Source organism: Hippoglossus stenolepis, chromosome 3, assembly GCF_022539355.2.
Source record: "Hippoglossus stenolepis isolate QCI-W04-F060 chromosome 3, HSTE1.2, whole genome shotgun sequence".
NCBI classification, from domain to species: domain Eukaryota; kingdom Metazoa; phylum Chordata; class Actinopteri; order Pleuronectiformes; family Pleuronectidae; genus Hippoglossus; species Hippoglossus stenolepis.
In genome coordinates, this window is record NC_061485.1 from 17,583,175 (window position 1) to 17,604,575 (window position 21,401).

The 21,401-nt window shown below is 41.1% G+C and overlaps 2 protein-coding genes across 3 annotated transcripts; both read right to left on the reverse strand.

Annotated features, from left to right (window-relative positions):
* Positions 1-1,419: 1,419 nt before the first annotated feature.
* Positions 1,420-12,710, reverse strand: timeless (timeless circadian clock). Of its 2 annotated transcripts, XM_035152852.2 has the most exons (30): positions 12,556-12,710; positions 11,358-11,440; positions 11,095-11,248; positions 10,869-10,983; positions 10,694-10,756; positions 10,500-10,601; positions 10,224-10,379; positions 10,005-10,138; positions 9,635-9,722; positions 9,360-9,536; positions 8,998-9,215; positions 8,540-8,643; positions 8,171-8,340; positions 7,958-8,083; positions 7,643-7,794; positions 7,186-7,283; positions 6,830-6,953; positions 6,507-6,708; positions 6,264-6,403; positions 5,835-5,914; positions 5,591-5,714; positions 5,412-5,494; positions 5,124-5,278; positions 4,775-4,988; positions 4,470-4,538; positions 4,238-4,356; positions 3,400-3,697; positions 2,592-2,643; positions 2,429-2,493; positions 1,420-1,945 (listed from the first exon to the last, which is right to left on the reverse strand). In XM_035152852.2, the coding sequence occupies exons 2-30, from the start codon at positions 11,437-11,439 to the stop codon at positions 1,815-1,817; spliced, it is 3,795 nt and encodes a 1,264-aa protein (XP_035008743.2). In that variant the 5' UTR covers position 11,440; positions 12,556-12,710; the 3' UTR covers positions 1,420-1,814. The 2 variants fall into 2 exon arrangements, with proteins under 2 accessions (XP_035008743.2, XP_035008742.2); XM_035152851.2 differs by lacking the exon at positions 12,556-12,710 and having other exon boundaries at positions 11,358-11,454.
* Positions 12,711-15,066: 2,356 nt separating this feature from the next.
* On the reverse strand, positions 15,067-20,949 carry prph (peripherin). Its single transcript, XM_035152853.2, has 9 exons — positions 20,298-20,949; positions 18,452-18,512; positions 17,956-18,051; positions 17,209-17,373; positions 16,995-17,120; positions 16,679-16,899; positions 16,281-16,333; positions 16,017-16,090; positions 15,067-15,861 (listed from the first exon to the last, which is right to left on the reverse strand). The coding sequence occupies exons 1-9, from the start codon at positions 20,846-20,848 to the stop codon at positions 15,781-15,783; spliced, it is 1,428 nt and encodes a 475-aa protein (XP_035008744.1). The 5' UTR covers positions 20,849-20,949; the 3' UTR covers positions 15,067-15,780.
* Positions 20,950-21,401: the final 452 nt, after the last annotated feature.

The window sequence follows — 21,401 nt, forward strand, 5'->3', positions numbered from 1 at the left end:
CCCTGGAAAGCAGTTATATTGAATTGATTATCCCGGAGAAAAATAATAAGTTGAGTTTTAAGTGTTTTATAAACTTGTTAATAACTCTATATTTTCTCCAGCACTTTTACGGATGATTCAAGGTTTTACAGTGTTTCAAATAGTTTGCTTGTTGAGATGAAATGCTATGAGGACAGAGTGTCCAGCTGAAAGAAGCTCGATGCCAACGACAGAAAACCTGGCAACTCAAAACCTGGCAACATATATGTATCACTTCCTCCTGCTAAAACTATCCTGGATACGAACATTGCCATCTTGCACATTTGGAGCCAGAGTCTGCCGAGAGGCGATCAGGGGATGGAGCCGCTGTATTGAGGTTTCATCGATACACACACTAGACCAATCTGTCAATCATGACGTTTCTATAGCATCAAATAAACCCTTGAACATACATCATTGTGATAAGAACATACAACAAAAAAAATCTTTGAGAGAAAATTATTGACACAAACATTCACTGTTTAATTTGAACCATATCCCATTCATTAACATGGAGGGGGTTGGATTTATGACCTGTACTTATATATACAGTCCATGGGTACAGCATTGAATATTGCATGTCTAACAACTTTTCCAATATACTTTAATATGAGGAATAAGCCCATCTAAGTATCTGAAAATGAAAATTGCACTTGCATTTTAATTTGTATTGAAACAACCCCCTACATACATACATACATGGGAAATGATTCTGCTTCTGTGGATCTACATTTTGATATTCAGGTTTACACTATGGATTTAATATAGTCCCCTTCAGGCTTCCATACAGCCTGGTTTAGCTTAAATTCATGGAGACATTTAAGGCATTTGTGTGCAGAGGAAATGATGTACCTTTAACCTCTTAGCTCCAAGAAGAGCACCCACCCACTAATCACTGTGCACATATGCTGAACTCACAGCAGTATCTGTAGATTGTCAGATTCTGCCTTTGGCTCGGTGGGATGGGGGCAGAGCAGATGCTGTGACAGGAAGTTACTAACGTGGTCCAGATGTGAGGACAAGAGACCACCGCCGACACAGCTGGAAAATGTGAACCACTACAGGCAGCGACTGCAGACGGACACGGGATCGCTGTGTTAAAGAAAGCTCTGTCAAATGACATATGTTCATGTCATTTTAGTAGAAAGTGGAAGACACAAACAAGATTAAGGATTTAGTCTTTCCTGAGCATGTCCTCGCTCACTGCAGAGGAACACTCAGAATTTAGATCAAAAAACATATAAGTGATACAAATGTATTTAAAAAAGTTCAACTCAGATATTCTACATATGATACATGATCAATTACTTCCTACACTAATAAGTAAAATTACCCAGTCAACATTTACCTGCCCTCTAGTGTTCAAAAAGATGCAATGCAAGACAAAAAAGGGCAAAGGCAGCCAGTCAGACACTATTTTGACAACAGTGCTTTTTTAAATTTATTAATTCACAGGAATTTCACTTTGAAAGAATAACAAGTAAATAGTGTGAAAGATGAAATTGTCGATTAATAATTGAAGTCTAAAAATGGAAAACAAAGGAAAGTAACTTACAGAATAGAAAGACACCCAGAACTTATTAGGCATTATCACAGAAAATGGTCCAATCAATACAAATATGACCTGCACTGCCATAGAGGCATGGCTAAGGGCTAATTTCTTTGGGCTGCTCGGTTTTTCTATTAACAGTGTTTCTACAGTCTGGGATGAACTCCCTCCAGAGAGCTGCATCCTACTCAGAGCAAAGCCACAGTCTCCCGTGTCCGGAGCTTTTACAGTCCATTAAAGCTCATCACTAATCCTCGTCTTCCCCTTCATCAATTAAGACCATCTTCCGTCTACGCTTCACAGGAGCAGAGACATCCTCCTGCTCTGAATCTGCATCACTCTTTGTATCCATATCCATGGCAGTGGAGGAGTCCGCCTCTGTATAGAGAGAACTGTGTTAATGCTGCAATTATGATTAAACATCACTTAAAACTAAGTTTTAACCATAGACTGTACATAAAGATGGACACATACATGGTCATAAACCATTCGCACCTTCATGTTAGTGGATGGGACAAGTACATTTTGCTCAAAGATGGTTTCTGTTATTTTAGGTCGTTATTATCACACTGACATATGTCTACGTGTTTCTGATTAGTTTGGTTTTAATTACTTATTTGATGCTATAACGTCATGATTGACAGCTGAGTCTGACTCACTATTGGCCGAATATATCAGCAGGTCATTGATACAGCAGCTCCACACCACAATCACTACTGAAGTGTTTATGGATATTTCAGCTTCATTTTTGAACACCAGGGGGAATTGGAGACGCGTCATCCATCTTTATACATAGTCTATGTCTTAAATACATTAACACACCAGTGTCTAAATTGGTTTCCAACAATGTGAGTAAAATACCATTCTCCTCCTCCTCGTCATCGTCCAACACTCTGCTTCTTTTAGCTGAGTTCTTCTTTTGGGACCTGATGTGATTGAAGTAGATGAATTAAATGTAAAAATAGACATTTCTCAGCTGTGGTTTGGCTTATCTGATAAACAAATACAAAGGGGGATAGCTCACCTCTCAGCTGTACTTTCTGTATCCTCCATGGAGGTGAAATCTGATACAGAGGCTAAAAAAAAACAAATACAATCTTAATGCTCAACCCATCCAATTAGCAGCAGATTTACAATGAACTAGAAATACCACACTGCAGCTGTATGCCTCCGTCAGCCAGTGCAGTTTCTGTGTACATACATTTTCCAGATTCATAAAAGGTCACGGTGACCTTTACTTTTGACCATTGAAATATGTGATCACTTTGAGTACAAGTCAAAACGAATTGTGCCAGATGTAATGAAATTCCCTACGTGCTGCCCTGATATATCACATTTACAGGAACATGAGGTCACTGTGATCGTGACCTTTGACCCCCAGGCACCAAATATTTATCAGTTCATCCTTGAGTTCAAGTGAATATTTGTACCAAATTTGAAGAAATTCTCTCAAGGCATTCTTGAGATATCACGTTCACAGGAATGGGACAGACCCGAAAACATAAAATAAAATAAAAAATAAAAACCCAGGTGAACAGGTCTTCACGATTAAATTTAAATTTACAGTTCAAAGGAAAAGCAACACTTGATCATTGCAGTGGATTTCAATTATTTTCTTGGGAAATTATGTATATTCTCAGGAAATTAAAGCATAAACAGTGACTTGTTCCAAATACTCACTTCTGATACAACATTCCTGGCTGCTTGACTTGCCAAAGCAGGTCAATTTAATGTGCACCATGTAACTTAATGCTTACATTATATGAGAAAGCTGTAATTAACTGGTGTCATCTGACACCACAAGGCAACGATTGTTCAAGAACCAGACATACCTGTATGCTTGGTGGTGCGGGGTTTCCTTTTTCGTGAGAGCAGCAGAGCTCTCAGAGCCTGAGCTCTCTGTTCACCTGACACCTCTGACACCTCTGCTTCCTCCTCCTTCTCCTCCTTCTCCTCCTTCTCCTCCTTCTCCTCCTCCTTCTCCTCCTCCTCCAGGTGTTTTTCAGTTTGACTCGTGGGCCCGTCCTGCTCCTCACCAACTCTCGGTTCGTCCTCTCTCAGATTAAGAGCTGCAGCTGCACTGCGGAGCTGGGATACGCTGATCTTTGCTGGGATTCTCCAGAAAGTTTCCTGGTTATAAAACATTAACTCAGTTAATTACCTCCACCAAGGAGGTTATGTTTTCACTGGCATTTGTTTGTTAGTCAACAATATTATGCAAAAACTACTGAACTGATTTCCATGAAAGTTTGTGGATTGTTAAGCTGTGACCCAATGGAATTGTGGAGAAAATCTGGATCAGGAGACAGATCCAGGAATGTTTTTTCACTTTCATAATTTTTGTTGATTTCTCAGAGAATAGTTTATGGAACTGTTTAGGGGAATGATATTTATAAACATGTGAAATTTGGTACCGTTTCAAATCAAAGTCTGGATCTAGTGACATTAAATATTTGTATAATATGGAGACTGATGGGCCTTGGTGGAGGTGTGCACTCTTCTGAGTGCCCTTCTAGTAAATATTTTAAATGTTGGCAACATTATATGATGTTTTTCTTATTCTATCAAATTAATTATCTAGTTAATTTGTAATCAAGCAACAACACAACAAAACCGTCCTCAGCAAGTGATGGCACTGATTTGGTGATGACATCATTAAAAAATAAACACCTGTTCATTTGCCGGTGGCCGCATCCCCAGTTTGCGTAACAGCCTCTGGATGCTCTTGTTGTCCATGGCGTCCTCATTTGTCTCGGTCAGAGGGACCAGTGGCACAGGCTGGGACAAACCTGGGCAGCAACGATTTCATTTACTCACACTTAACTTCCACCAAACCTAAAATAACTTTCAATACAGTAAAGAAATGAAACAAGTCCAAAATGTTTTTGACAGTTTCACTCACCATCTTCTTCGCGGTCATTTGCTGTTCTGTTAAGACAGTTCTGTAGCCACAACAGAGGTCCAGACATGCCTTATAAAAACATGAAATCTGTTTTTAATTCATGTTGTCCAAGAAAGTTTGAAAAAAATAATTGTCTTGGAAATACTTACTGAATTATCTAATAAAAAACAGACTAAATATTAAATATGACTATGAATATGACTTCTTATTAAATATTTTACATTTCAGCCTTTGGCCATTTGAATTTAATAAAGGTGGAGAAAGTAGAGCTGTAAACCGTCTAAGAGGTTTGGCTTTAGTCTCACCTCCCTGATGCAGAGCAGTGACCATGGGGCCTACATCAGCTCTCCTCTCCACTGGGGCATGCACACTTTGGTTCTTCCTCACGCCATTTGGGGATTCTTCCCTCTCCTGCTCTTCATCTTCCTCACTCTCTTCAGACTCATCCTCTTCCTCATCTCTGTCCATAGAATCGTCCAGGTCACCTTGAGTTAGTTCTGACAGGAACTCTTCTTCAGTCTGTGGCAAAAAATTTTTTTACAGACACCATTTCTTTAAAAAATACTTGATCACAGGGAGCTTATATTTTGAAAGTCTTCACATATTTAATCTTTTCTACAAAAAAGATAGATCGTACATCTAAAATAACTTTACCATTGGTTTTCCAGAGCTCTTCCCGTGAGCATTACGACTTCTCTTCTTATAGAGTTCTTTTCTTTCAGACACCAGGCCCAGGCTGAGCAGCTTGTCCACCACTCGTGCACGGGAGCGCTTGGCTGTGAGCTTCTTCAGGATATTACCCAGCACATCTGTGAGAGAGGGTCACCACACAAACCATGAAGTGCTTCTGAGACTACTGTTACTACAGGGACTGGAACAGAGGGGACAGGTACAGTGAAAGGTCACTTGATTATCTCATGCACTACATAATGAGCCCAGTACCGTCAGAATCTTTGTACTCCTCAAACAACATCTGCAGCTCCTCCTCTTGCTCCTCAGTCCAAAGTACAATGCGGGTACCGACCCTTTGAGAAAAATAAAAACACATCAGTTAAGATTGTAAACCTTGTAAAAGCCTTTCTGCAGAATATTACTCTCCATATTCTTTCTAGAGTACATACTTCTGTTTCTTCAGTTCCTTAGCGTTGTCCACCAGACCCATACGCACCAGCTGTGTCACGACCTGCCGCCGAGTTCGGGTGCTGCCGCTGAGCAATGGCAGCAAAGTCTCCACTATGTCTGGCACTAGACATAAGAACAGTGAGAAAAAGGAATTTATACACAAGTACATAGTACAATGAAACTACATCAAATAAAACAACAAACAGAAAAGATGTGGGAACAACAAACAAAGAGAAAGCCAACCTTCAGAATGACGGTGCTCCTCAAAGAGCTTGCGCAACTCCTCTTCCTCCTCCTCAGTCCAGGTTTGTTTCTTTCCCTCTCTGATATATGTAGAGAGACAATATTTCAAATAGCAGAAACCAAAGATTTGCTCATTTGTTATAAGTAATGCCACATCATGATTTCCCCTATGTTCATCCGCCGATGCAAAATAATTATATATTTAAATAATTTATAATAAAGACACAGAATATAGGCCTGGTATCCTGGTACCGAATTACTCTGCCACATGTCCTTCCTCCACACTCTCCTGCTGAGTTCCATCAAGTTAAATAAATTGAATCAAGGTCCATCTTTGACCTATAACTTCACAACAAATGCAAATTTAACATAACACAAAGCTAGAAACAAACTAACAATAAAGAAACACAAAAGGAGGGAGAAACTGACCCATCTTTGCTGTAGCCCTCCGTCATCTCACGTACAGCTCCCACATTTTTCCAGAACAGCAGTTCAACATATGCCTTGTTGTTTTGTGTCGCCAGTGAAAAGAAACACTTCAGCACATACTGGGCAAAGGTCACCAGTTCCTGTGAAGGACAGAATGAATCAGGTGAATCTTGGATTTAATGTACTGTACAGTCTATGTCATCAAATAGGTTTTATTCTCTCTCCTATCTGTTATTACTGTACCCTGTAAGCAGCTGCAGCGGGGTCACTCAGGATTTTGTTGAAAAGGTTGAACACCGACAGCTGGAAAAGCAGGGCGTCCATTTTGAGGTCAAAGGCCAGGCGGTGCAGCATTCGAACGATGCAGTGGTTTGTGTGAGGAGAGTTTTTTGAGAAGGATTTTAATAGGACGAGGTATGGATGCACAATATTGGGGCTGGCAAACCTGAGAGGGGTAAGAGAAAGGTGACATCTTATTAGAAAGGTCACAAGTTGTTTGAAGAAGCAGTAGGAAAAGTATCCGTCATGAAGGTTATCCTCAAAGTTAGTGCCACTGTTTTGCTTACTTCTTGATGAAGTCGAAAAAGTTGAACTCGGTTTCAGAAACTTGGACGGACTCCAACTCTTCTTCTTCTAACTCTAATCCATCATCATCCTCCTCCTCTACCACAGGCTCAGGAGGAGAGGACCCTGAAATGAAAAGGAAACGTTTAACCCCAACGCTACATAGATGCTCTGGTACAAAGTAGAGCCCCAATAATTAGTCAATCAAAAGAAAATGAGTCATCCACTAGTTTAACAAGAGATCGATTATTTGAATAATTTTCATCAAGAAAAAAAAAAAACGGATGGCAGAGGAATCAATGCTCAAAATAATGGTTAAATGTGGCCTTAGTACAAAGGGTCAATGTTATTGTTTTACTTGGCAGGTTGGCATGCAGGATCTGCTTGAGCAGCTCCAGTTCCTCCTCGGGATCCACATCAGCTGAACCAAACACATCTCCCTCCGGCCACACCTCTCTGAGGACGACAGGGGGACAATCTTAAAGACATAACTAGAAGTGACTGGTCTGAGAGGTTGTTGGAATAACAGCTTAAATCACATGATCAATTACAAAAAGGAATCTGAAACAATTCTGAAAATTAATTGGTGGTTATTGTAGTTAAATTAAGCAAATCCCGAAATATTTATTGGTTCCCGTTTCTATAATGTAAATATTCTTTATTTTTCTACATTTATATTATTTTAAAATAAATAAATATTTGGGACTGTTGGTTGGGAAGAATAAAGCATTTTCAAATGTCATCTTTGGCTGTCAGTACAAAACAAAAACTGTAGACAGATTGATTGATAATGAAAATAACTGAGTCTAACTGACCTGGCAGCTCGCAGCAGTGCCAGTGCTTCTGGTCCCAGTCGAGCCAGCATGGATTCCTTAACTCGTACCATAGCCTCAGTCCGCTGCTCCTCTAGAGGAGTTTCAGATGTGGCATCGAATGGCACAATGCTTTCAGTCAAAGACTCTGACAACTGTGCACAGCAAAGCAGAAACACGTTTTCAAGTTTAGAAAAACTCTCAGTTGTGAAATACTCCTGTGCAGAATGTGCCTCTCATAAACTTCCACTAAAACACAACACAAATTCAGATGATAAATGCTCTCTGCTCCGTCTTGAAGTAAATTCAAACACTGACCTGAAACCCTGAAGTCTTCAGCTCCTCCTCCACAATCCTGAAGGTTTCCGCCAGGGCTTCTGGAGTAGTCTCTGGAATTGGGAGATTTTTATCACCTCGAGACTTTTTCCGCCTCACCTTCTTCCTCTGCAGAGCAACCACAGATAGATATTAATAATCCGAGCAGGCGCTAATGGAAAACATTTACACATGCACTAGAAAACTAACTATTACCTGAACCATCAAGTTTCTGCGACCTTTGCAGAAGCGTTCCAACATGCGCAAGAAGAGATGAGTCGACTCCACCAAGTCTTTGAGGTAAGAGTGAGGCTGTTTGGTTTCATCAAACTTCCTCAGCAATGTTAGAAAAATCTCCCTGTATTCCATCAGGTAGAAGATGTTACCTGGAAGGTTACAACAAATAGATGAGACGATAATGTTGACATATTCAAGATCTAGACAAGAATTTTAATCGAGTTTGTTGCATAACAAAATCCTTATTTGAAGCAAAATGGAATGATGAGAGAACATGAGTCCAGTTAGCCCCAAAACAGGCTACATATCAGAATTTAATCACAAAATGAAATACTGTGAGCATCTTACTTTTAATAACGTTAGAACTCTGACGGATGCTGTCATCCTGTGACTGATCCATCTCGTTCACAGTGAGCAGCAGCTCTTGATATGCCTTTAGAGCCAAGTGCATCCTAGAGAAGAAAAAGAAACATCAGTCTGGGCCCAAACGTTTTCTTTACACCTGCCAGCAAACATTTCAACGCTGAAAAGTTGAAACTTCTAAACCACAACGTTGTCAGGAGTTGAAATTCAGAGAGTAATTTAATTGCTTATTATGCAAATGTGACCATCGGGTTGCTTGAAAACTACTCTATGACACTGTTAGGGTATGAATTTATACTCATTAACATTTAATTATTTTGTAAGTCTGGTTGTTTAGTGGTTTAGGTGCAACCTGTGTCACTCTATAGATTTTGCCAGAAGCCTGCTGTCAACCATCAGGTTGATGAAATGTTTGCAGGCCTGCTTCAGAGTGATCTTCTTACCGGCGGGACCAGGATGTGGCCTCTTTGCGGTCGGTCAGCAGCATCTCATAGTAGTTGGTGATGTTGCGCTCAATGAAGTGAAAGGCACGTACAGAAATGGTCTCAGAAACCAAGTCAGCACGGAAACCGTTGCCACGATTGAAGGCCATGAAAAAGCTGAGGGACCAGAGGTAATAGGTTTCATCATGTTGCTGAGTTTGCTCTCGAATCAGACTTTCCTGTGGAGGACAAGAGGAAACGGGTCAAAAACCATGTGCTATGAGTGTAGGCTGTCAATGGTAAATAAAATAAAAAATGCTGTTTGACTTTTTCTACAAAGAAGAAATATAATACAATGACTCATTCCTGACACTGAGGCTTACCTTGACCAGGTACATGAGGTGATTGTAGCAGTTCTCCAAGAAGTCCATGCAAAACTCTCGCAGGAAAAGTCGCACGTTTAAGGCAGAACGTCGTTTCTCCTTAAATTCCTTGGCCCGTCGATTCCTTTTTGGAACCCGTCTCAATGCTTTGCCTGTGTCATGAGTGTAGTGTTTGAACTAAGAAACAAAAACATGGAGACCTGTATTAAAATCATTTTTGTTAAGGTTGTTAATACTAGGATTCCTTCACATGACCGACGAGTGGAGTTACTCACATTATGAATATTTCTGTGATAGATCACATCGTTGTCTCCGATTGCCTTGAGACCTTGGACAACATAGGATCCTCCAAAGCGAGAGTGTCTAAAAACAAATATCATCACACAAAATGTGACATAGATATTACAACAGATATTCTTCAGTCTGGTAGTATTTCTTTCACTAATACCTCTAACAAACACACCTATTATTGTCTGTACTTGGTTTGTTTTGTTTTAATTTCCCTTACTCTGAAAAGCAGTTTTATGTACCTTGAAAAGTGTAAAGGTTGTTATTACTTTTTTTAAATAAAGCTGTGTTGAAACTAGACTTTATGTCCACTGTTCCATCTTGTAACCTTGTAAAGAACATCAGCTTGTGCGTCACCTGGTTCCTCTTTGTAAAGTGCGAGAGCGTTTCTCTGCGTGCTCTTTCTGCCTTAACGCCTCCAGCTCCTGAGAGTCTCTCTGCTTCTCCTCCGTTGAACGAGCCTGACCAGCGCTCACCAGAGCCTCCGGGGTCTGCAGGAGAGGAAGAGGAGGAGCTCAGAACACAGAAAACAGCTGACAATCTCTATGTGAACAACATCAGTATATTCAATCTAACCTGGTCTCTGAACATGAGGGAAATGATTTCCAACACATGCATGCTCCACTGCTGCTCACTCTGAGCTGACGCCAGGAACTTTACCAGGTCATCAAAGCCGCTCATGTGAATGGCCCACAGCAGCCTGTCGTGGATGCTGGCATCATCATCCACTTTCTACAGTGAGGAGGACAGACAAAGATCGGGGAAGGAGGAATTAGAGGTAGCTGAGATGAAAGATAAACCAAGGGGTTTGTCTCCATGAGAATAAACATGGTATTCATGTTAGAGTCAGACCTTCTCTTCACAGGGGTCTGCAGGTACATGAAGTACATTCCTGACCAGCAGCAGGATCCTCTCTATCAGTAGGTTATCCTCCTCCTGCCTCTCATCCCAGTCCTGACAGAGAAACACATGAACAAACAGAAGCATTGTATAATCTAGTTAACAGGCAGGATGGAGGCAAAGAGGATTACCAGTAAAACACTCACCAGTTGCAGAAGGTTGTACAACATCTCACTTAAAATGCCAAACACCTTTTCACTGGCAAATGCCTGAAAATAAAAAGGACATTCTGTTAAATCCTACATCACAATGTTGACTGTGTAAATATACATATAAAACATAAAAGAAATAGTGGTTATGCAATTAAATGAGGACAGGTACCTCTTTATAGGCTTGTAAATGAGATGTCACTTGCAGAAAGTGATGTCTAAACACAGGGTCGTCAGGGACTTTACCAAAGCAAAGCATAGCAGGCTGAGTGAGGTTGACCATGAGCCTGAGAAAAAGTAGATAGGAGTCATATGAGCAACAATTGTTTATCTTATTTACAGCTTCCAGAAAAAATGAAAAGAAAAATGGCATCACATTGTAGTGTGAGGTTTTTTACCTGATAGAGGCATCAAATAAGGCTTTATCTTGCCCATGTTGAATGATAATAGGCAGAAGGTCATTCTGTACAATCTGGCCGGCTCCCAGCTCCTGGCGGACATCACGGGTGTCATCTTCATGGCGTAAATACCTGATCAAGTCTTTCACACTCTCTGCAATACAGAGACAGGGAACAGTTAACCAATGACTGCTTTTAAATGCAAAAATAAATAGCTTGTTCTCCTTAGTAACTAAATATTTAACCACTTCAGAACAACTTACCCAAACAATCTGTTTCCTTATGATAGGTGTCCCCCTCTAGATAGCCGAGAGCACTGCAAGTTGCCAGAAGTTCGCAGTTCATCCTGAATACGTCCATACACCATCAGACAGCACAATGGTGAGAAGAACAAAGACACACATTTTCAGTATCTCAAAATCAAGAGAGCACATCACAAACAGCTGTTTTTACTATGATCTTTGAGGACAAGGACAATGCAATGAATGAACTTTCTAATAGGAGTGAACCCAAACTGTCAACAAGACATGTTAACACGTGTTCATCATTACAAAATATATCATATTGTGAGTATTTTGATTAAAATATGAGTCACAATTTAAGCAGGAATTTTGTAAACAAGCGTGCTCTCCTGAGATTGTATTAGTGTTGGGCAATAGGCCACAAATGTTATCAAGATTAAACATTTTCACATCAGTTGATATTGGTAATAATCATGTTTCAAGTAAAATTATAATTTCTATCTTGTTTACAGACTGATTGTTGCTCCTGAGTGAAGGTTGTGGTTTTAAACTCTTCTTCATGAGCAGAGAATGATGAAACATTTCACAAATCTGAGGTAGAACATTAAAACAGTTGATGTGCTGCACCTCCTCACCATGTTTGAACAATGCATGAGCAATTTATTGACAGATATTGAACTGCAGTAAATATTGTTACTGTTTTATCACCCATGTCCAGATTATAATTAGCCATATTCAAATTTCAATAATATTATGATTAAATGTTGTGTCCAGTTCAGTTCAAGTTAGATGTTGATACAGTTTTGAGTTACTTGTAGTTTAGGCACTTCATTGTTTCTACTTCTACTACAATAAAATTGAGAGAAAAATAATGTACATTCTATTTTTCTGGTTACTGCAAATATTCAGATGAACCATTCTGCATATTATCTACAAATAATGATGTTAGATTATTGTTACTATAGATTCATATCAGATCAATATGAAGGAGTAGAATCAGTTCTAATCACCAGCTTGAACATTAACCAGACTTGCACGTTACTGCATCAACAACATAATGTAAAATGCTAATGTATGACATTAGTTGGTATGAGCTGCATTATGTGCTCCACTTGTTGCTAATGCTAATGTTATGTAGCCGCTGGTTAGCTCCAGTTTGCAGCAGCCTGGCTGCAGCGCGCTCTGACTTCCGGTCCGCCTCAGAGAACGATAGAGTTACCTGCAGGTCTGAGTGTTGTCCCTCCTCGCGGGTCGTGTTCAGCAGCTGGAGGTGTTCAGTCTTTGTGCAGACGTGCAGCGATGGAGTCAGTCTGAAGTCTCTGACATGACCGAGCTGACAAGTCTCGCGCCAACACACCGGATGTAGAATGTCGTCATGACCGCTGAATTCTCCACCCTCGGTTTTGTTTTCCAGGCAGCTCACACCCGCACATGGCTGCGCACCGACACAAGGAACTTCATCCATCACATGACAGATGTGACGCTTTCATGGAGAGAGTCTGGATTGAAGCCATGTTTGACGTGTGGATAGGCCTGACTTTGTGAAGTCACTTGAATTTGCCTGCAGTTTGAGCTAAAGTATTGCCTGAGAGGTTAAACTCAGGACATAGACTGTTGTCAGGAGATTACTCTTCACATTATAGGGAAGCTACGGCCCCCTGAGGTCCCAAAAGATTTATCTTGTGCGTACAGAAAACTTTTGGGACTTAAGGGGCTCCGTAGGAAGCATCCAACGGGACACTTTAGCCGGTCTCAATTCAGGGGCTGCCTCCTTCAGATAGTCAATGGTGTGACTAGGCTGTCCCATTTCGACAGCTCCTTCAAATGCGGCCCACTGATGCGTCTTTCCATTCCTGAAAGTTAAAGCTCCAACAAGTGGATCTTTCCCAGGCCCATCCCATCCCAGGACGGATTGCACTTCAGCTACGAACCATTTTTCAAAGAGGTAACTGGCACAGACAAACGACAAAACATCTAATATACTAAGTATAACGCTTCACCTCAACCTGTATGTGGAAATAGAATCAAGGGGCAGACAAACGTTCTCGGCATGTCCAACTTCAGCTCTGTTGCCAGGCAAAAACAATAAGGGTCCTCAGTAGACCAAACCGTCTCATTTCAATTCGGCCTTCGTGGTCTACTCAACCAACGGAAGAGGCGGCCTTCATTGGCCAGGTAGACCGTGCTCTCCAAAGGTTTAGACACAGCAATTGTCAGATACCAGAAACAGTAGAACATGCATCTGGTAACTGCAGGAAATGTGGAATGTAAAGAAAGGACATGATAACCACAGGGCTAACAGGAGCAGGTGCACAGGCCACTGACTTGACTGGAGTGTGGTGGAAGTGGACAAGGCAGGAAGCATCTGTTAAACTTTCTAAAGAAAATCTGGACTGAAGAGGAAAATCGGAAAAAAAATAAAGTTAAATAACTCCAGGAGATGGCAGTATTGCAACATCATGGATGAAAGCTGCTGATCAACTCCAAAGAAGAAGAAATGTTTGAATCCTGTAACTGTTCTGATCCACACTTTACTTTAGAAGGTGGCGTTAATGCACCTAAAAGCTGTTTGCCAACCTCCATTGAACAAGAATAGAAGAAGAGTTGTACTACTTGCCTTGAACTGTCATTCTTGCTTGACATATACTGATTGTGCAGCACTCTTTATCTAACTCAGGTTATTGGAGGGGGGGGAAAATAAATCAATCGATTTTTAATCAATGTATAAAACCTGCATGTGATGCCACCTAATGCAGAAGTCATTCCCCTGGCAATGAACTGGTGATGCATGATCATGGAGTGAACTACTAAAGGTAAAGAACTTTTGGGCAGCCTCCTGAACTACCAGACATCTTAAGCCTAAGAGAAGAGAAGCCACGTAAAGGTATTTTATACTTTTTTATAATGAGCTGTCTAATGATCCATTATAAAATGTTATATATGCTATATGCTCAAAACATTGAGTTGAGACTGACAATGAATGCCTTAAATACCTGATTAAAATGGTTCTAATAAATAGTGTGCACACAGGCCTTTACATGGGGCTAATACCAATGCCATGGTAGTCGCCTATAAGAAGAGCACAGGTTTTAACCCTGTTGTGTTTCCCACTCAATTCAGAATACACTGACACTCAGTAGAGCACATACTGTATCTCCACCAAGGCCAAACAATGATTGTCACGTGATTTTCAAGTTCTTATAGTAGAGATATAAAAAATTTTTAAAAAAGATTTGTGCATTAATCCCTGAAAGATTACAGAAAATGTTAAAATGTGAATGAAAGTGAAAAGAAATCCTGCTGCATACACCTCTTGATCGGCATCTGCACTACAATTGAATGGGTTCTTCCCAGGCGTGTGCCCCATACCTCCACTCAGTTTGGTGGAAATCGGTTTGAGTTGTTTTTAGCATAATCCTGCTGACAAATAAATCAACAAACAGACACAGGTGACAACATTTCCTCCCTGGCTGAGGTAATAACAATAACAACTGTCCTTTCTTCTAGCCATAGACCATTGGGAGTGAGATGGTCTGATTTGTATTAGTCCCTGAAAGCGTCTGAGTGACTTGACAGCATTTAAGTGAAGGTTATGCCGACTATGTCGTGTGTGGAGTAAAACTCTGGACATGGAAATGAAGAAAAAGTACACATCTGTACATTACTTTTGAACACATCATCAATTGTTGTTGATTCGCTCGTGATAAATGGACTGACAAGACAACACAGGTTTGCTCCAATTCATTTTATTTGCACTTACATATTCATTCTTCAGTGTTGCCAGATACACACAGAATCGCAAAGCACATTCAGCCAAAGTCTTCTTAGTTGGTGATAGTCGTATTTTAACTGTCAACATTTCCTGTCTGCTATTTGTGTATTGATGATCCATGTCTTTATTGATTTGGTGATTTGCACAATAAGAGGATAGCAAAGCTTCTAAAACAAATGCCAACATGTGAATTTAGTCTCGATCTCTATTTGAAGGTGTGTTGAGTGAAAGGACAGAGTCAGAAGGTTGATAAGCACAGTCATATCTACGACACAATCTTCTAACATCCTGCATCTAACCTAGATATTTTCGCCTGTAGTTTAAATATTTTCGCCTGTAGTTTAACACGCTGCTATAAATGTGTGGTCGTCTAAGCACTCCACGGGATTGCACTGTAAATCAAGGCCTCAGGTGGTAAGTTACTAAAGGGGTTTGTGTTAGCAAAAGTTGGGTGGCTTAAATAGCACCAAGGTGACACTGTCTAAAGGGATTCATTCAACATTGCACCTACACTGCGACTCTTTGCTCAGCAGATAAACACATAACTAGTGGCAATGAGGACTAAATATATATGTATCAGGTTCTCTTTTTTTCGAATTAATTTTCTCTTTTTTTTCATGTATTTTTTTTCTACTATGGCAGTGGCCTTCACATTTTCCAATCAGTTTTCATCTAGTCATCCTTATCTTCCTTGTCGGCTCCATCACTGTGGCCTGAGTCTCTTTCCTTCTCCCTCCTGGACTCCTTCACCACCTGACGGGAAAGAAACGGTCCGATTAGCTCAAATATTTTTTTCACATTTTTTTGGTAACAATATTTTTTATGTTCCTCACAATTTCCATAATGCAAATAATATCAAACAAGTTATTTTTGCATTATGTCTTTTCATTTTGTATGAATTGTTGTACCTCTCCATCTCTAGTCTCAACTGTCTTTATCAGCACAGTCCTCTTGCTCCCGCTCACTGGAGTTGGTTCAAAGTCTATGAAAAGTCAGATTAAAGTGCTGCTGAGTTTTTACATGAAGATACATTTTCATTCCACAAATAGATTTTTTTTTTCTCTGTTTTCGATGATCGAATCATCACTGATTTGACGTGTAATTGAAATATATTAAAAGGAAGCCCTGAGACTGAACATCTTATATTTGATATGAGAAACTGAGAAGCTTACCTCGGTCTCCATAGTGATTGCTCATACCCATGTTTAACATGGGGACAGTGATCCTAAACAGAAATGAGATTTATTTACTAACCTGTTATGAAAAAAGGAATTTGCTCTATTGCTCTGAAGATCTTAATTGAAGTATGTACATAAAAAACAAAGAAAATGTATCTGTAACATTTTACAGCCCCATAGGTGAAAACATCGAGAAAAGTCATTCATAAAATGAAACTTTCTACTACACCAAACTTTCTCTGAGCAGTTCAGTGTCACATCCATCTGTTGTATATATTTTTGTTTTTATTCAAGCCTTTCTTTTATGCTTTTTTTATCACATCGTTTATATTTGAAAGTCTATGGAATGGAACAAATCTGTGAAAAACGAAAAAAAAAAAATTCTCCCTCACCTGCTCTCCTCCCCCTCCAGCAGTTTACGGTAAGTGGCGATCTCGATGTCCAAAGCCATTTTCACATTGAGGAGGTCCTGGTACTCCCTAAGGTGGCGAGCCATCTCCTCCTTCAGATGGCGGATCTCGTCCTCCAGTCTGCCCACGTTGTCCTGGTAGTTGCCAATCTCATTGCCAAACTGGTCCTCCATTTCACGCATCTGCCTCAGCAGAGCTTCATTCTGAAAAAGACAACAGCACGTCACCACCGTTGTCTTATTAATACCACTACATGACAGATTGATATAGGAAATCAACGGGTGGTTCTTGGCCTCACCGTGTTCTTCACAGCATCAATTTCACAGGTGAGGGACTGAATCTGCCTCCTGGACTCATTGGCCTCCTGCTTGGCCTGCCTCAGCGCGTCAGTGTTGCGCTTTGCAGACTCAGTCATATCCACAAACTGTGAGGACAAAAGATGAAATACACTGGAATGAATGTGTGTTACTGTGCTCCTGTGTTATTAACTGTCTGTTTGGCTATCTGCCTACCTTGGACTGGTACCAGTCCTCTGACTCCTGCATGTTCTTTGAGGCGATGGTCTCATACTGAGCCCTGATGTCCCTCAGGGCACCAGTTAAATCAGGCCTGACGCTGCTGTCCACCTCCATCTTCAGCTGCTGGGTCTGGACACTCACTTGTACGTCCTGGATTTCCTGGTGATAAAGAACAGGACACAAATGGACAAGAGTTATTTTATATTTATATTTATAATAAGTCTAAACAGTCAAAGCAAAAAATTAAATTACTCGTACACGCTTAAACACAAACCTTTATTAAGGTGTGGGGAGCTAGTTTAGCCCCTTGCATCTCATTGTCTTTATCCAAGAGTTAGTTTATAACACAATAAGGAGTGTAAGCGTGACGGGCTCCTTTTCAAAGTCAGTCAATATGCTAATGACTCCCGTTTGATCTTTTGCTGATTCTTTGTCTGCTTGTCTTGCAGATATTACTAAAATCCCAAATTTTCAAAAGGCATCCAATTAAAGCAAGTTGTGTGGTATGCAACCACTTTTTTTAACTTCAGAAAACAAAAGCATTAAATCATTATACTATCTACAGTACAGAATGAATGAGTGGCTTGGTTCAGCTAATCACTGGGATGATCTTGTTTGTCATCACATACTGCACATGCAAAAGTTGAGTGTTTCCATAATGTTTGTCTAGATAAGGACAACACGTAAAAATGTTCCATTAATACGTTGACCGTGAGGTGCATAAGTGATAGATTCACTTACTTCATCATGGAGCTTTTTCAGGAATTCAATCTCATCCATCAGAGACTCAATCTTTCTCTCCAGCTCCAGACGAGCCAATGTGGCATCATCCACATCCTAGTAACCGGAAACAAAACATAATTCGCTATTTGTTGCAAAAACTGCAGCTACAATTTCCTTTACACTTAATTGATTTTACATTGCATTATGCTAAATTGAGGATCAGTATGCTATATAAAAACATGAGTATGAGTTCCACTTATCTAAAGGTAAAGGCTTGGAAATGAAACTCCAGGTGATGATTGTTAAAGAATTGTCCAAATATATTTAACTTGTACAAACCAAGTGGAGTGGTAGGAAAGTGCCTCAACAAAAAAAGTTTTAGTCTCAATTTTACAGGTCTGCTCTATGATATTACACCATTCCATTGAAGATGGAACAAAGCTGTTCATTTTGACCTGTTGCCTCAGGACACTAATCAATATGTTAATCATGGTCCAGTGAGCTGAGTCTTTACCTTACGGAAGGAAACCAGGTTGCCCTCAGCATCTGCCCTCTTCTGGGCTTCTTCATCCAACCTTCAGAACAAAGAGCGATACAACATATTTCAAACAAGAATTACCTTTAGCATAATAGAAAGAGCAAAGGACGTGTTGAGTTTTTTTTCCCCCTAAAGAAAACCCTTTCTGTCGAACGTTGCACCAGGGCATCAGCTGGCAAAAAGCTTTCAGGATCAATTTGTTAATTCACTGTCCTGTGAAAAGGGTTTTGGGAGAGCACCCAGTGGGATCAGCAGCTGCTCCTTTCAACTAATGTGGTTTCCCCACAGGTCAATAAGGTCATCCACAGTCACTCAATAAGGTTATGTACACACACTTCCCCTCTTTTTATAGATTTTAAATGGTTGTTATAGTATTGACTAGTATTCAGTGGAGAGACAAAATCTGCTGGGTACATATAAGGAGTGGTTTAAAAGGTAGGTATATAAAATATGAATTGTGTCCTATGTGCTTTAGCAAACTGAGATACTGTCAAAAGCCAAAATGTAATTTCTTGCTTCTGCAAAGAAACTAAAATTGATATTTCATTTGATTTCAGCATCGTTATGCTTCAGCAAACTCCGTTACAATTTATGAGTTGCTGCAATGACTCATCACAAATGATATCAGAATGTACAAAATATGAGTTTTGCTCATTCTCTGCAAAAATAGAAGTTCCGGTGATGGGTGGTCAATATCTGGATACGCCTCCATCTGTCCTGTCAGACAAAAGTCATGCTCGGGAGCAAACATAAAGTAGATTAGTGGGGAAAGCATTAAATCGTGGGGCCTGCTGCCTCATCTTTTATTCATGCTGTGTTACGCGGGGCCCTTTTGTCCTAATGGGGTCCCTGGCACCATACCATCAGCAGTGAGGGACACTTACACCTAATGGAGTCATTGAGTCACATTGATTTTTCCTGACGCTGTTCTCCCCACTCCTGATATCCAACCTCTCTTCCTCTGGTCCCATTTCCTCTCGCACTCCCCTCCCCACTACTCAGCCGGCCCCACCCTTTGTCTGGTCCATCCACCCTGCTCCTCTGTGATCTCATGTCCCTTTGTGCATACATAATTGTGCATGTTTCCAAGTCTACACATTTATGTTGAAAATGAAAATCACTCATCATCTTCCTTATCTAATTAGATCGTAAGTAGTGTGTTATACTATTTCCGTTGGTTCCTGTAATGTCGTGTTCATCACCATGTTTCATGTTGAATAGGGCCTGTGGAAAATACATTTAACAAACATAGACACTCATACATGGAAACAGTCTGGTAGACATGATGCAGTGCAGTGTCCTATAGCCCGCCATCGCTTAGTGGCGTCCAGGCTACTGATGTGCCACGCCCTACTCAACCATGGTTACCGGATTCAATTGATTGGTGCCAATAAGAAATCCCTTCCTCCTCTGAGCTTACCGATGACCAGTAGCAGTGTATCTCAACCATGTCAATGACAGCTGTGAGGATGGTATTGTTGGTAAGCGCAGTCTATAGCTCCATGTTATTAAGTATAAATCACACAACAGGGTAATGTGGAATCGAGAGGCGAGGAACACTGGGAAACTATGGAGTTGGACAGCTGGCAACTTTCTCTGTAGCTCTATGTACTGTAATGGTTTTGCAATTTACGTTGAACAGGGTCAAACAATTCCTCAAACTATTTTATAGTATTCTTACAGTATCCTTCAATCATCCTAATGTATCATTCATGCACAAACTATCTATCAATCTGTCTATCCCAATCATTTCATTGATATATCCAGGTAACTGATCTTCATTTTACACTTTACTTTCTTATCTGAACGTGCTGGTACCAACCTTTGCTTGAGCAGAGTCAGATCCTCCCCCAGGTTGTCCCTCTCCATCTGGTACTGGTCCCTCTCCTTGCCGACGGCGTCAAGCTGGCGCCTCATCTCCCTCATCTCTTCCTGGCAGAGATCCGAGACGCGGTTGGGCTGGCCATGCTGCTGCTGGCCCTTGAACTGGTTGAGCTCCTGCTGCAGCGCACCGTTCTGCTGCTCCAGGTAGCGCACCTTCTCGATGAAGCTGGCAAAACGGTCATTGAGGTCCTGCAGCTCGGCCTTCTCATTGTTGCGGGTGGCCAAGAACTCCTGGTTGATGGCTTCAGACAGGGTGAAGTCCACCTTCTCGTAGGAGAGGCGAGGGGGCTGAGCGGTGGGGCGGGAACGCTGTTGGTGGTAGGAGCTGGAGCTGGTGCGGGACGTTACCATAGGTGACGCTGAACGCATGTAGCGTCCGCTAGACGGGGTCATACGGGTAGACACAGGAGAGTAGGAGGACATGGAGATGGGGTGTGGGCTCCCAAAAGTGCGCCTGTAGGAAGTGGAGGTTTGCATTGAGTGGCTCATGGTTGATCTCGTTCTGTTCTCTGTCGCTGAGGAAAGGTGGAACGTTGAAGGCTCTGTGATGCTCGTGAAGCAACAGGACACTAGACTGAAGACTGCGGGGGTTTTTATGCACCCACGTTGGCTATCCCATCATCCTGACGCCTCCCACTCCCTCATTTCTCCTCACCCCACCCACATGAACTCTTCTTTCCTCGGTCACACATCAGTGTACAGGCTTTGGCCACTCCCTACCCTTCACAGATTGTCCCTGCCTCTCCCTGTGCCTTCATCAGTGCTCCGTCTTACTCTCCGTCTTGACAGCTCCACCCTTTTAACTAAAGCACTTGGCAGAAGGCCAGACTGGCTTCTACATTACTGCTTTGATAACTAAAGATGTCTCCTCACGCCCACCCTCCTCGCCTCTCTGATTTACACCCTCATTGATGCTCAGCTCAATCGGTCAGTCTTCATGTAAGATTTTACTCTCGTTTTAACGTTTTCAACTTCACTATCAAACATATATGTCAAGAATGATATTATTGGGTTTCCAACAAGTACAAGTGAAATTTGGCCT